At 40.1% G+C, this 13,081-nt stretch overlaps 1 protein-coding gene across 1 annotated transcript in view; it reads right to left on the reverse strand.

Annotated features, from left to right (window-relative positions):
* Positions 1-13,081, reverse strand: part of COL21A1 (collagen type XXI alpha 1 chain) — a 386,987-nt gene that overhangs the window by 9,372 nt on the left and 364,534 nt on the right. The window contains exons 25-28 of the mRNA XM_044289670.1: positions 8,342-8,374; positions 6,252-6,398; positions 2,359-2,413; positions 114-314 (exon numbers count right to left, since the gene is read on the reverse strand). Coding sequence (XP_044145605.1) covers positions 114-314; positions 2,359-2,413; positions 6,252-6,398; positions 8,342-8,374 — 436 coding nt within the window. The remainder of the gene's footprint in view (positions 1-113; positions 315-2,358; positions 2,414-6,251; positions 6,399-8,341; positions 8,375-13,081) is intronic.

A 13,081-nucleotide genomic window follows, 5' to 3' on the forward strand; every position in this document is an offset into this window, starting at 1 on the left:
GATTAAATGACAGTATGCTTGAATTTTTCTACTTTGGCAAAATCAGCAAGTGTATACATTTAGCCAAGAAATCTGAATAATGCTTACATGTAAGAAATTCTCACACGTTATACCTTTAGATCCTGGAATGCCTGGTTGCCCTGAATGTCCCACAGGCCCTGGAAAGCCATTTCTTCCAGGTGATCCTGGATAGCCCCTTGGGCCTTCTGAGCCAACTGGTCCAGGGGGCCCTGGGAGACCAGGAGAGCCCTGCTGAGTTTTACATTGATCACAACTTTGCATCCTTTCAGAATAAAGTATGGATGGTAACTGTGCTATTTGAGAAAAACAAAAATAAATAAAAGATAATTATTGGTTGTATAATATAAAGCAATTGTAGTTCAGAAGTGATATGTTTATGTACATTACATGACTAGACCTAGGTTCATGTCGTAGCTTTTTTTTAAAGTTTAATTTTAGTTTTGTCCAGCATAATTAAAGCGTAAATGGCAGGCAGCAGTTAAGTGTTTTGTTCACATTTGTTAACTCATTGCTGTCTGGCTTTCACTATTTAACTATGCAATACACCCTCTTTTTAAATTAAAATAATGTGTAAAGATAGTTTTGTTGCTAAGAGGCATATTGGAGACACACACTTCCTTTCTAAATTGTCAGTATAAACCAGGGGTGCTCAACCCACAGTCCTTGGGCTGCATTCTGGCCACACAGCCATGGTTTGCAGCCCCAATCCTGCTGGACAGAAACACAACTGATGGTCTGCTTGTATGATCAGCTGTCCTCAGCGCCATTTGTGAATGGCGCAGGATGAAATTTCCTGCTCCTGCTAAAGTTGATTCCCCTAGAGTGGAGAGCACTCCCCTAGAGTTGGACCCAAAAAGAAGACAGAAGTAGTTTATTACCATTTCTGCTTTCTTCTTTCCTTGGTGCATAGCGCTCAATGAGTGTTATGCAGTGAATAGAGAAAGCGGCTATACCACTTCCTGTATGAGACCATACGATCACGTGATTGCTATTTGCCTTGAAGTGCTTGGGTTGGACGGCACTCCTCTTGTGTCGTTTTGGTACGGTGCTCAATGGTAATTTGAGGTAATATAGTAAAGGAAACCACGGCACTCGTTTTTCGTATTTTTGAAAATTGATATTTTCATTTCATAATATTTTATATCATATTTAATTTCATCATTTGTAATTTAATTTTTGTTAGCATCCAGGAATATGAAATTTGCACAGACTGGCCAACATTTCGGTCCTAGTATGAGACCTTGATCACGGCCTTAGTCTTAGCTGCATGTTGCCTGCGTAGGATGCGCTATGATATAAAATATTATGAAATGAAAATATAAATTTTCAAAAATACGAAAAGCGAGTGCCGTGGTTTCCTTTACTACTATTTGTCTTGGGCATAGCAGAGCTGCAGGGTCTTTCCATATCTTAATATGCTCTGCCTGTGTAAAATGTCCCAGCGGGCTATTCCTCCTCTGAATGCCCCAGTTACAGTGGAAAAAGCACAAAATGCAAAAAAGAAAAACTGTCCATGTGCCCCAGAGGTCTTTTAATGACACCATAGATGGGCCTTATTTCTATTATGAGCCCTATAAGGGAATTATTAATACTGGGGGTACTGTTGGCTCAATATTATTATTGATCACAATATGGGGGTACTGCTCATGGGGCATTTTTGGATAGCATTCTTGCTATTGGAAGTACTGTAGGGGGCAGTATCACTATTGAGAGCAGTCTGGGAGCACTGTTACTAGGGGAGGACTATGTGTATGGCACTGATATTTCTGCAGTAAAGTGTTTGAGGCCATTGGGGGGCACAGTGTTAAAGGTAGCAGCAGGATAATAATATTTGGGAACCACGAGGGGGAGGATGAAGGAAAAGTGAGGAACTTAAGATGTCTGTGTGACAAACTGTGCAGAGACAACACATGGTTGAAAGAAATAGTCAAAACAGTCTGGTCAAAATGGAGAACATAAGGAAAGAGAATGTCTACATTAGAGGAAATGTCACTTGATGTGATAGGTATGTAGTGTGTAGTATGTGTTATCCTATATGTTTTGTAGCTTTGTATGTAGCAATTTTACTTTCCTCCTCAGACAGCAGCAAGGCTAGGTTCACCCTGTCTATGTGCCTGCTTAAGAACCCAGTTTGAAATTTGGAATAGTTCCTAACTTATACAATAACTAAGTTAATTTATTGGTCGGACACATTGTTATAAGAAGTAAGTTAGAAGTTGATAAAAAAATTCTGTCAATGAATACTATTCATCATGTTGTACTTATTGTATAGGCTTATAACAATAAATGATCAATTGTGTTGTAAGAAGTATATTTTTTGCTGGTACTACAACATACCTTTTAAAACATCCATGCAAATTTCCCTTATAAATTGTTCAGATTGCTCTTTACCCTTTATAAAACAAAAACATTGACATAAATATATAGAGTGTTACCAAGATGACTGAAGTATAAATTTTACATTTGTAAATAGAAATGTATCTGATCTTTTCAAAGTAATATTCTAATAGAAGTGGTATCATAGTATGGACTAAGTAGTCCTTAGGAGTCTATTTTACTATAGACTCCTTCTATGGACCTTTTAATGTATTTTTTTTTAGTTGCAGGGTACAATCCTCTGATGCTGCCATCATTCTTCTTTTTTACAAATACCCCTCGCTTGCCCCGCTGTGCATCGGTACAGGGAGGAGAAGATGTCAGGGTCTCAGTGGGCGTCTCCTTCTCCCTGGCTGTGCTGAGATCCAACCCAGTGGAGCGCGTCATAACGAGGCAGAAGGTAAGCAGTTTTTTCTCCCTGGCTGTGACGTGCTCCGCTGGGTCAGGGAGGGAGAAGGAGACGCCCACTGAGAAACCATGGCATCTCCTCCTTCCCATACAAAGTATTAACATACTGGGCACTGAAACTGCAGGGGGGCACAGTAGGGCAAGTGAGAGGTATTTGAAAAAAAGCATCAGTGTAGCATACCCTACAAGTAAAGGTTAAAGGTTAAACAAAAAAAAAGAATACATGAAAGGTCCTCTTTAAACTTGTCTCTTTAGAAATTTCTGTAACTGGTTTATACTATATATCTTAATGCAGTTGTAAAATGCCATGAGCATGCTGTAGAAACCACCCCATACAGATGTACAGTAAAGTCAAGATTTTAAAGGAATATGTCTATATTTTTTACAAACCCAAACCAGAAATTGAAAATGTTTTTCTACACTCAATTACCGTCTATATTATTTTATCTTTCGTAATTTTATTATTTCTTTATTTTATTTTCTCTACATGATGTGAACAGCAGTAATATTTAGCAAATTGAAGCATCCGAAGGGGATGCCGCACATCACTGGCACTTAATAGATTATTCCTATTCTTGTCCGCAGCTGCAGACAAGAATAGGACATGATCTATTTTTTTCCTGAGCCGCGGACTGGAAGTACGGGGCTGCGGATCGGAAATGCAGAAGCGGACAGCACACTGTGTGCTGTTCGCATCCTTTCCGTTCCCATTGAAAATGAATGGGTCCGGATCCGTTCCGCAACGTTGTGGAATGGATCCGGACCCATTCTATGGACGTCTGAATGGACCCTTAAAGATTACAAGTAAAACAGGGTGTCCATCCCAATGGGCATTTAATGTTACATGGATGCATTTTGTATGAGTGCACTGTACTAAAATTAAACATAATTGATCTCATCCCAAAGCAAAAAAAAAAAAACATAATCCTTGTACCAAATTAATAAGTTATCTTCCAAGTCTAATGCCGTCCATATACAGGGAGTGCAGAATTATTAGGCAAGTTGTATTTTTGAGGATTAATTTTATTATTGAACAACAACCATGTTCTCAATGAACCCAAAAAACTCATTAATATCAAAGCTGAATATTTTTGGAAGTAGTTTTTAGTTTGTTTTTAGTTTTAGCTATTTTAGGGGGATATCTGTGTGTGCAGGTGACTATTACTGTGCATAATTATTAGGCAACTTAACAAAAAACAAATATATACCCATTTCAATTATTTATTTTTACCAGTGAAACCAATATAACATCTCAACATTCACAAATATACATTTCTGACATTCAAAAACAAAACAAAAACAAATCAGTGACCAATATAGCCACCTTTTTTTGCAAGGACACTCAAAAGCCTGCCATCCATGGATTCTGTCAGTGTTTTGATCTGTTCACCATCAACATTGCGTGCAGCAGCAACCACAGCCTCCCAGACACTGTTCAGAGAGGTGTACTGTTTTCCCTCCTTGTAAATCTCACATTTGATGATGGACCACAGGTTCTCAATGGGGTTCAGATCAGGTGAACAAGGAGGCCATGTCATTAGATTTTCTTCTTTTTATCCTTTCTTGCCAGCCACGCTGTGGAGTACTTGGACGCGTGTGATGGAGCATTGTCCTGCATGAAAATCATGTTTTTCTTGAAGGATGCAGACTTCTTCCTGTACCACTGCTTGAAGAAGGTGTCTTCCAGAAACTGGCAGTAGGACTGGGAGTTGAGCTTGACTCCATCCTCAACCCGAAAAGGCCCCACAAGCTCATCTTTGATGATACCAGCCCAAACCAGTACTCCACCTCCACCTTGCTGGCATCTGAGTCGGACTGGAGCTCTCTGCCCTTTACCAATCCAGCCACGGGCCCATCCATCTGGCCCATCAAGACTCACTCTCATTTCATCAGTCCATAAAACCTTAGAAAAATCAGTCTTGAGATATTTTTTGGCCCAGTCTTGACGTTTCAGCTTGTGTGTCTTGTTCAGTGGTGGTCGTCTTTCAGCCTTTCTTACCTTGGCCATGTCTCTGAGTATTGCACACCTTGTGCTTTTGGGCACTCCAGTGATGTTGCAGCTCTGAAATATGGCCAAACTGGTGGCAAGTGGCATCTTGGCAGCTGCACGCTTGACTTTTCTCAGTTCATGGGCAGTTATTTTGCGCCTTGGTTTTTCCACACGCTTCTTGCGACCCTGTTGACTATTTTGAATGAAACGCTTCATTGTTCGATGATCACGCTTCAGAAGCTTTGCAATTTTAAGACTGCTGCATCCCTCTGCAAGATATCTCACTATTTTTGACTTCTCAGAGCCTGTCAAGTCCTTCTTTTGACCCATTTTGCCAAAGGAAAGGAAGTTGCCTAATAATTATGCACACCTGATATAGGGTGTTGATGTCATTAGACCACACCCCTTCTCATTACAGAGATGCACATCACCTAATATGCTTAATTGGTAGTAGGCTTTCGAGCCTATACAGCTTGGAGTAAGACAACATGCATAAAGAGGATGATGTGGTCAAAATACTCATTTGCCTAATAATTCTGCACTCCCTGTACAGTACAGTCTAGGATTTGACACTTGTTTTATTCTCAAGCATTACTATATATTTTAGTTACATTTACATTACAGTACAAAGAAATGCCAATATTATTTGTATAATTATTATGAATTTTTTATGTTAAAATATATTGGTTCCTTTTTACCATAACAATAGTTCATCTGCATGACATAAATTACAAATAAAAAAAATGACATTGATAAAGTTGAATAAATATAAATGGCGAATTGTCATTGATAAGTCAGTAAAAAAATATTAATATAGGATGGGTTTAAACCTTTTGTTTCACAGTATATTTCTTAACTCTGGTGACAGACATAGGTTTTTATAACACAAAACCAAAACAGACCTTTTTTCTGTTTTTCATTTTTCTTACCCCATATTCTCTGTCCCATTTCTTATTTCTGGGCTCATGCTGTACCATTGTGTTGGGAAATATTTATTAGGGAGTGTTATTATACACTTCCAAGAAGTGAACTTGATATAGGTATCTACCCGTACTGAGGGATATATCCATGCATGGAGTAACAGGTAGGCTGCTTTGTGATATTCATGTTTTATAGTGTATATTTTTTGGATATGGTGACACTTGACATGTGGAAGATCTATTTGGGGGTAGTAGCAGCATAGGTCAGGTGATTATGGCACCTTTATACATCTGTCGTTTCCTTTTGTTATTACTATTATATTGTTATATATTGTGTACATGGATTTTTATGCAATAAAGTGGATATATTTTTGACTATATTGGGTATGTCTTTGTTGTTGGTGAGTGAGCAACATTATAGGTATAGGTTGTAATAAGTTTTTATCAATGGGCATTTACAATTACATTTGCATTACAAGTTTTAAATTAGTTTGGATCTTAACAAATAAGGACATGAAATGAAGAATGTTACATACAGGCCTTCCATCTTGTCCAGGCAGCCCAGGTAGACCTCTGTCACCACTAATACCCATGGGACCTGGGGCACCATTTAATCCTGGAGGACCAGCCTGTCCTCTTTGTCCATTAACACCCTGAGGTCCATGTTCTCCAACTTCCCCTTTCTGAAAATAAATAAGTGAATCCATTCATTAAATCTATATGCTTTAACTATATGCTTTAATGTAATTTATGTTTACAACATAGACGAATTACATAGGTGACTGTTTTGCCTTGGAAGCCTTATCTACTACATTCTGTTTTCCTATGTGTTAAAAAAGAATTGTCCCATGAACAATAATTCTAACCTATCTACTGGAAGTATTTAATGTATGGTCATTAAGGGTTCAACCACTGTCACTCCCACCAATCACAAGATTTGGGTTCCCAAGTCCCCCGTATGAATGGTTCAGTAGTATGCATGCATGACTATAGTTCTATTTACTTCTAGGCAAATGCCAGAAATAGCCAATGTAACATGTAAAATTCCCAGTGGAAAGAGACATGGAAATAATTTTTTATTCCAAATGGCAAAACATAACTTGGATTATCTGCACACAGCTGTTTGCAGGTGAGTACCCTTAAAGGGGTTGTCCGAGTTATATTTATTGATGACCTATCCTCAGGATAGGTCATCAATATCAGATCAGCTGGGGTCCGACACCCGGTACTCCTGACGATCAGTTGTTTGAAGAGAAGGTGCGCGCCATGCCAGCGCTGCCTACCCTTCACTGTTTACCTTCTCGCAGTTGCATCTGCAGCAGTGAGCAGGCGTAATTACACCTAACCGTCCCTTTCATTGAAATGAATGGGACGGATTGTGTGTAATTACACCTGCTCACCGCTGCAGATGCAATGGCGAGAAGGTAAACAGTGAAGGGGAGGCAGCGCTGGCATGGCACGTGCCTTCTCCTCAAATAGCTGATCAGCGGGGGTGCCGGGTGTCGGACCCCCGCCGATCTGATATTGATGACCTATCCTGAGGATGGGTCATCAATAAATATAACTCCGACAACCCCTTTAAGCAGAGAAATTTGGTTTAGCTAGCTGAGAGGCCGTTGTTGGGGGTCTGGGGGATTCTCTTTGGCAATATGGAGAGTGTATAGTATGTGTAAGAAGTATTGTAGGCTATGAAATGCTTCTCTGGGTTTATGGGGAAAATGTATTCAAATTAGCATATCTTACAACTGGTGGCATCAAAGGCTTAGGGTGGTATTACACACCCCAATTTTCAGGCAGTGTGCCAATAGAAGATAACACCTAATGGCACTCATTTACACCAATCTGATTACACCTCATTCTGTTCTGTTCATGATCGGCAGAACATTCCTGATTACATGAGAAGTTGCGCTGCTGATAATCAGGCATCTTTCATCCTGATGGAAGATGTCGATCAGCCGATGAACAAGCATTTGCTAGTTCATCAACTGATAAGCTGCAAGATTATACAAGCCAATTATCAGGAACGAGCGTTCATATTCCCAATTATTGGCCCGAAATAACAAGTATAATAGGGCGCTTGGCTTTATTTTCCTTTTGGATGAAAAGCTATTTTGCAGAAAAACAAAAGCTAAGCCTTTCTGATGTTAACAGAAGTAACATATGCTAATTTGCATATATTTTTCCCAGAAGCTTGGTGAAGCATTGCCTGGCCTACAATACTACTGATCATGAATACAAGGCGCTCTGAATAATGAGAAAGCATACCCCTCAGACACTGACAAAGGCCTATCAGCTAGCTAGGCTTGGCTATTATCAAAGTTATGCTTTAAAGCATTGAGCATTGATTTTGGATAGCTACATTATACGCTCCGTTTCCTTTTCCATTTGGAAGAAAAGTTGATTTGCATGTCTCTTTCCATGGGAAAGGTTACATGTTGACTGGTCTCTCTAGTGTATAATTTATTTGGGTCTGAATCTAATTTAAAGAAATCTGCTAATTTCTAGTATGCATTGTGCACAAGGTAGAGCAATGGGTGACTATTGGCATTGAGCTTATAAATTCAGTAAAAATACAGTATTCAATAGTAGATAACAAGCAGTGACAACTTTGTTCAGTTATTCATACCTCTCCTTTAGAACCAACATTCCCGGGCTCTCCCTGAAACAAGAAAATCTATATTTTTTATAATGTTAACATATCAACAGACATGTAATATTTCAAATTACCTGTTATGATGAAAGAGAAAGAATGAGACAATGTATAACTGATATATTTTTTTCTACACAAGAAGTTCATTTGCAACTAATGATAAATGTTACTGACTCGTTTTAAAATAATCTACAAACGAAATCATTTTATATAGAATGGTTATTGAACTGAACAATAACTTTACAGCAACTTTGCTATGTAATGCCTTAAAGGGGTTGTCCTATCTTGCTGTTTCCACAGAGAGATAGAATTAGGAGCCTGCCCCAGCTGGTCAGTCTTATGGAAACAACAGAGGGGGATGGTTCTCCACTGTTTCCATAACTCTTATTGTAGTGAATGGAAGCTATGCAAACAGAGTATCAGAATAAGCTCCACTGCTTCTCTAACTCCAAAAACAGGTTGCTAGATGTTAAACAGTGAAGAAGAAAGAGTCAATTCAGAAGGTGGAGTAAAATAATGAAACAAACACCAATAGTTCTTAAGATTTATATTAGGTTGTTATAATTTGTAGTTCAGCACCTGCACAGAATAGAAGGTACCAAGGTACAGCCAGAATAGGCAATCTTGCAGCCCATGGATATAAACGATGACAAGTAAAAATGTTTTATTCTCTGAAACCTGGGCATGTGAGGGCTTTCTTTAGGAGAGTTGTGGCGCAGCATGGAGTCATGTATGCTTATATGGAGTTTACATGACTGTGTATGACATTTTGACAAATTATATCTACCCAAATTACCAAGTGGTTTGAAGTGCACTTAAACATGATATATTTGTGGTCAGATAATGTAAACTTTTAGGTAGGATTTGCTAACAATCAAAGTTGAGGTTATACACATTGCACTGTGTGCACAAATATTAGGCATGTGAGCATTTTGATAACATCAACATTTTATGCATATTTTCCAACTCCAAGTTGTAAAAGCTTGAAAGCTTATTGGATTTATCAGCTGATGTGTATTTGTGTAATGAGAGAGGGTGTGCCCTAAGGAAATAAAGACCCTTATATCAAGGCAGGCATAATTATTAGGCAGATTGTTTTCCTATGGCAAAATGAACCAAAAAAGAGAATTAATTGACTCTGAAAAGTCAAAAATTGTTAAAATGTCTTTCAGAGGGTTGCAGAACTCTTGAAATGGCTAAAGATATTGGGGCATTATCACAGACACATCAAAAGTTTTGTTGCAAATAGTCAACAGGCTTGCAAGAAACGTTTAAGAAAATTAACTGCCAAAGATTTCAGAAGAATTTCTTTATTTCATGCACTTATATAGTGCTGCTATATTCCTCAGCACTTCCCCAATTGGGTTCACAATCTAAGTTCCCTATCAGTACCCAGAGGAAACCCACACAAACATGGGGAGAACATACAAACTCCATGAAGATGTTTTCCTTGGTCAGATTCAAACCTAGGAACCCAGCACCACAATGCACCACTGCTAACCACTGAGCCACCGTATACAGGGACCAAAAACCTATTATCTTTCAGTGCTGTCATATTCCAGAACTGCAAAATCCCTGGAGTGCCTAGAAGTGCAAGGTGTTCAGTGTTCAGAGACATGGCCACGGTAAGGTAGCCTGAAACCCGATGACCACTGATCAAGACACATAAGTTGAAATGTCAAGACAGGGCCAAGAAATATCTAAAGACAGATAAGAGTGACTCTTGACAGACCAGGTGGATGGGCCCATGGCTGGATCAGTAGCGAGCACATAGCTCCTTTTCAACTCCGACACCAGCAAGGTCGAGTTGGGGTGCTGCTATTAGCTGGTATTTGAGGTAACTAGATTATCTAGTGGGACCCTTTCGTTTTGAAGATACACTCACAATCAACTCAATCCAAACCTACTGCCAATTTTTAAATGTCACTTTCTTCAAGTAGTAGTTTAGGAAAAAGTTTGCATCTTTCGAGAAAACCATGACTGTATGACTATCCAGTAAAGGCCTTAAAGATTAAATAATAATCACATGGCCTCAAACCTCACCTGACCTAAACTGTTTTGAGAACTTGAGGAGCCCTTTTTAAATGGGAGAATTATGGTGAAGGAAAACAGTACACTTCTCTGAACAGTGTCTGCAAGGTTGTGGTTGCTGCTGTGCAAAATGGTGATTGTCAACAGATTAAGAAACTGACAGACTATATGGATGGAAGGCTTATGACTGTTATGTCTTATGCAAACGAACTAAGGATGAGTGAACCAGTTCAGACCTAACTGAATTCAGTCCAAACTTTGCTGTTTTTCGGTTGGCAAACAAACCCAAAATTTTACAGAACTCCATTCTCTGCTGGGCTGTGAAAGAGGGTGGTTGGATGTTATAGTGTCTACCAGGAAAACAATCTTAGGGAGACAGTGAAAAATCAATCAGGAACAGAGTCAAACATAAATCACTCCAGCTTATTGACAGGGAAAGTGAAGTGAAAGTCTAGGATTCCAAAGAAGAATTGTGTGAGAGAAGCAAGGCAGCTGACAGACAGGGAGAGAGGAGACAGGACCTATGGCTGGTTGTGCCACAGGTGCACCTCAAAAGTGTCTATCTGCAAGCATTTCATTTTGTTTCCCCTTTTTTGTGGGGTTTAAAATATAATTAAGCAGGATATATAGTGTGGCGAAAATAACCTTGCCACTGGGTTTTGGAGGGGCCTGTTTGCCAGCCTCTTGCCTCAGGATTATGGCCCATATACTAACGTTGAAGGAGAAGACAGACCGGCCGCACAGCCTAAATCTTGGGAACAGTTTTGGGCAGGAAAGCCATGTTTGCAGTCGGACAAATGCGACTGGAATTCGGGAACCCCTACTCGGATCTGGGTGATTTTTGGATATGTTGTTCACCCAGATCAGAGCTATCCATGAATGTATAAATTATGGAGATATGTGGGGGTTTGAGGTGTTTTCTGTGTTTGGGGAAAAATGTGCCTGTGAGTGATTAAGTTAGCCCATTATGTTTGGTAATTGTATCACAGGCAAAGCCTATTGTGTTTTGGTAATTGTATTTTGTTGATTGCGTCAAAGACAATCCCCATTGTATTTTGTTGATTGCGTTACAGTCAGAGGGAAGGGGGTTTTGTGTACAATTGCTGTTAAGGTTTCAATACTGTAAATGCATGTGATTGGCTAATATATAAACTGTCACAGTCTTCTACAAGGTCCCCAGGGGGAGTGTCCCTTGCTAGGAGACCTGCATAAAAGGCTGAAAATAACCCATTAAACAGTTCATGTTTTACATTCAACATAGAGCCTTGTCTCATGTGTGTGGGGATTGCTATAGGCTGTATACTCCCCTGGTTATAACTCCTAACTCTTGTAAGAGCTGTTCCTGTTCCTTGTTCCTGTGGTGGTTACGGTGTAGAACGGAGTGTTTGGAGCCCTCGGGAAGCATTAGGAGCATCCATCAACGGAGGTACCCAGTCGGGGTGCCAGGAGATCCGTTGCATATATATATATATATACATACAGTACATATATATATATATATATATATATTTTGGGGACTCGCTATGGTAGTCAGGACAAGCGGATGCAGTATAGAGGCAAAGATCAGTTTCTAACTCAAAAACTTCAGTGTTTATTCACACTTGTTGCAAGTACACAGTACCACAGCTAATTTGCAGTATTGGTGTTAGTTCACACCCAGATAGCTCAAAAAGCAAAACAGTCACCTTTTGTCCTGGGTGTTAATCCACACCCGACCGCCATAGCTCAGAACAGAGCAGTCATCCCAGATTCAGGCCTCAAGCCTGGCACAAGGCTCAGATCCAGGTATAGAGATTGTCAGAGTTCCAATGTGAGAGAAAAGTAATTCCCCCCCCCCCCCCCCCCCCGACATTGCTGGCTATTGTTTATAGGCCTGACAAAACCCGGCCATACAGCCATACTGAATAGCAAAGTGTCAAACAGCAACTGCTGCTGACACATTAAAACTGGCTCTTACTCCACCGAGGCCAGGAACCTCAGTGACACATAACTATCATCCACGATGATTCCTTGTACCTTCTTACATACCTCCCCCTTTGTTCAACCCTGAGGAGGTGAACACATGCCATACAGTATACCTGCGACAGAGCATCAACGGAGGTACCCAGTAACTGGCCTGCCCTATGTTCTACGGATAACTTAAAGTTTTGTAAGGACAGGAACCATCTGGTGACTTGGGCATTTCTCTCTTTGGCCTCGCTCATCCATTTGAGAGGGGAGTGGTCAGTCACCCAACAAATAGTAGTGGAGAGACTTGAGTGTCCACTTGATAGCCAGGCACATTCCACTATACTGTACCTTGTTTTGGCTGGTGTAAGCTTGAGACTTAGGAAGACAATGGGATGCTTCTCCCTGTTGACTTCCTGAGACAGTACTGCACCAAGGCCTACTTCAGAGGTTTCCTTCTGTATAGAGTTGAGCAAACCCGAACTGTAAAGATCGGGTTCCTACCGAACTTTAGGGTTTTCGGCACCCGGACCCGAACCCGAACATTTACGTAAAAGTTCGGTGATTTTTGTGCTGCTTTTTGAAAGGCTGCAAAGCAGCCAATCAACAAGCGTCATACTATTTGCCCCAAAAGGCCATCACAGCCATGTCTACTATTGGCATGGCTGTGATTGGCCAACTGCAGCATGTGACCCAGCCTCTATTTAAGCTGGAGTCATGTAGCGTTGGCCGTCACTC

The sequence above is a fragment of the Bufo gargarizans genome, chromosome 4, assembly GCF_014858855.1.
Source record: "Bufo gargarizans isolate SCDJY-AF-19 chromosome 4, ASM1485885v1, whole genome shotgun sequence".
Lineage (NCBI taxonomy): Eukaryota > Metazoa > Chordata > Amphibia > Anura > Bufonidae > Bufo > Bufo gargarizans.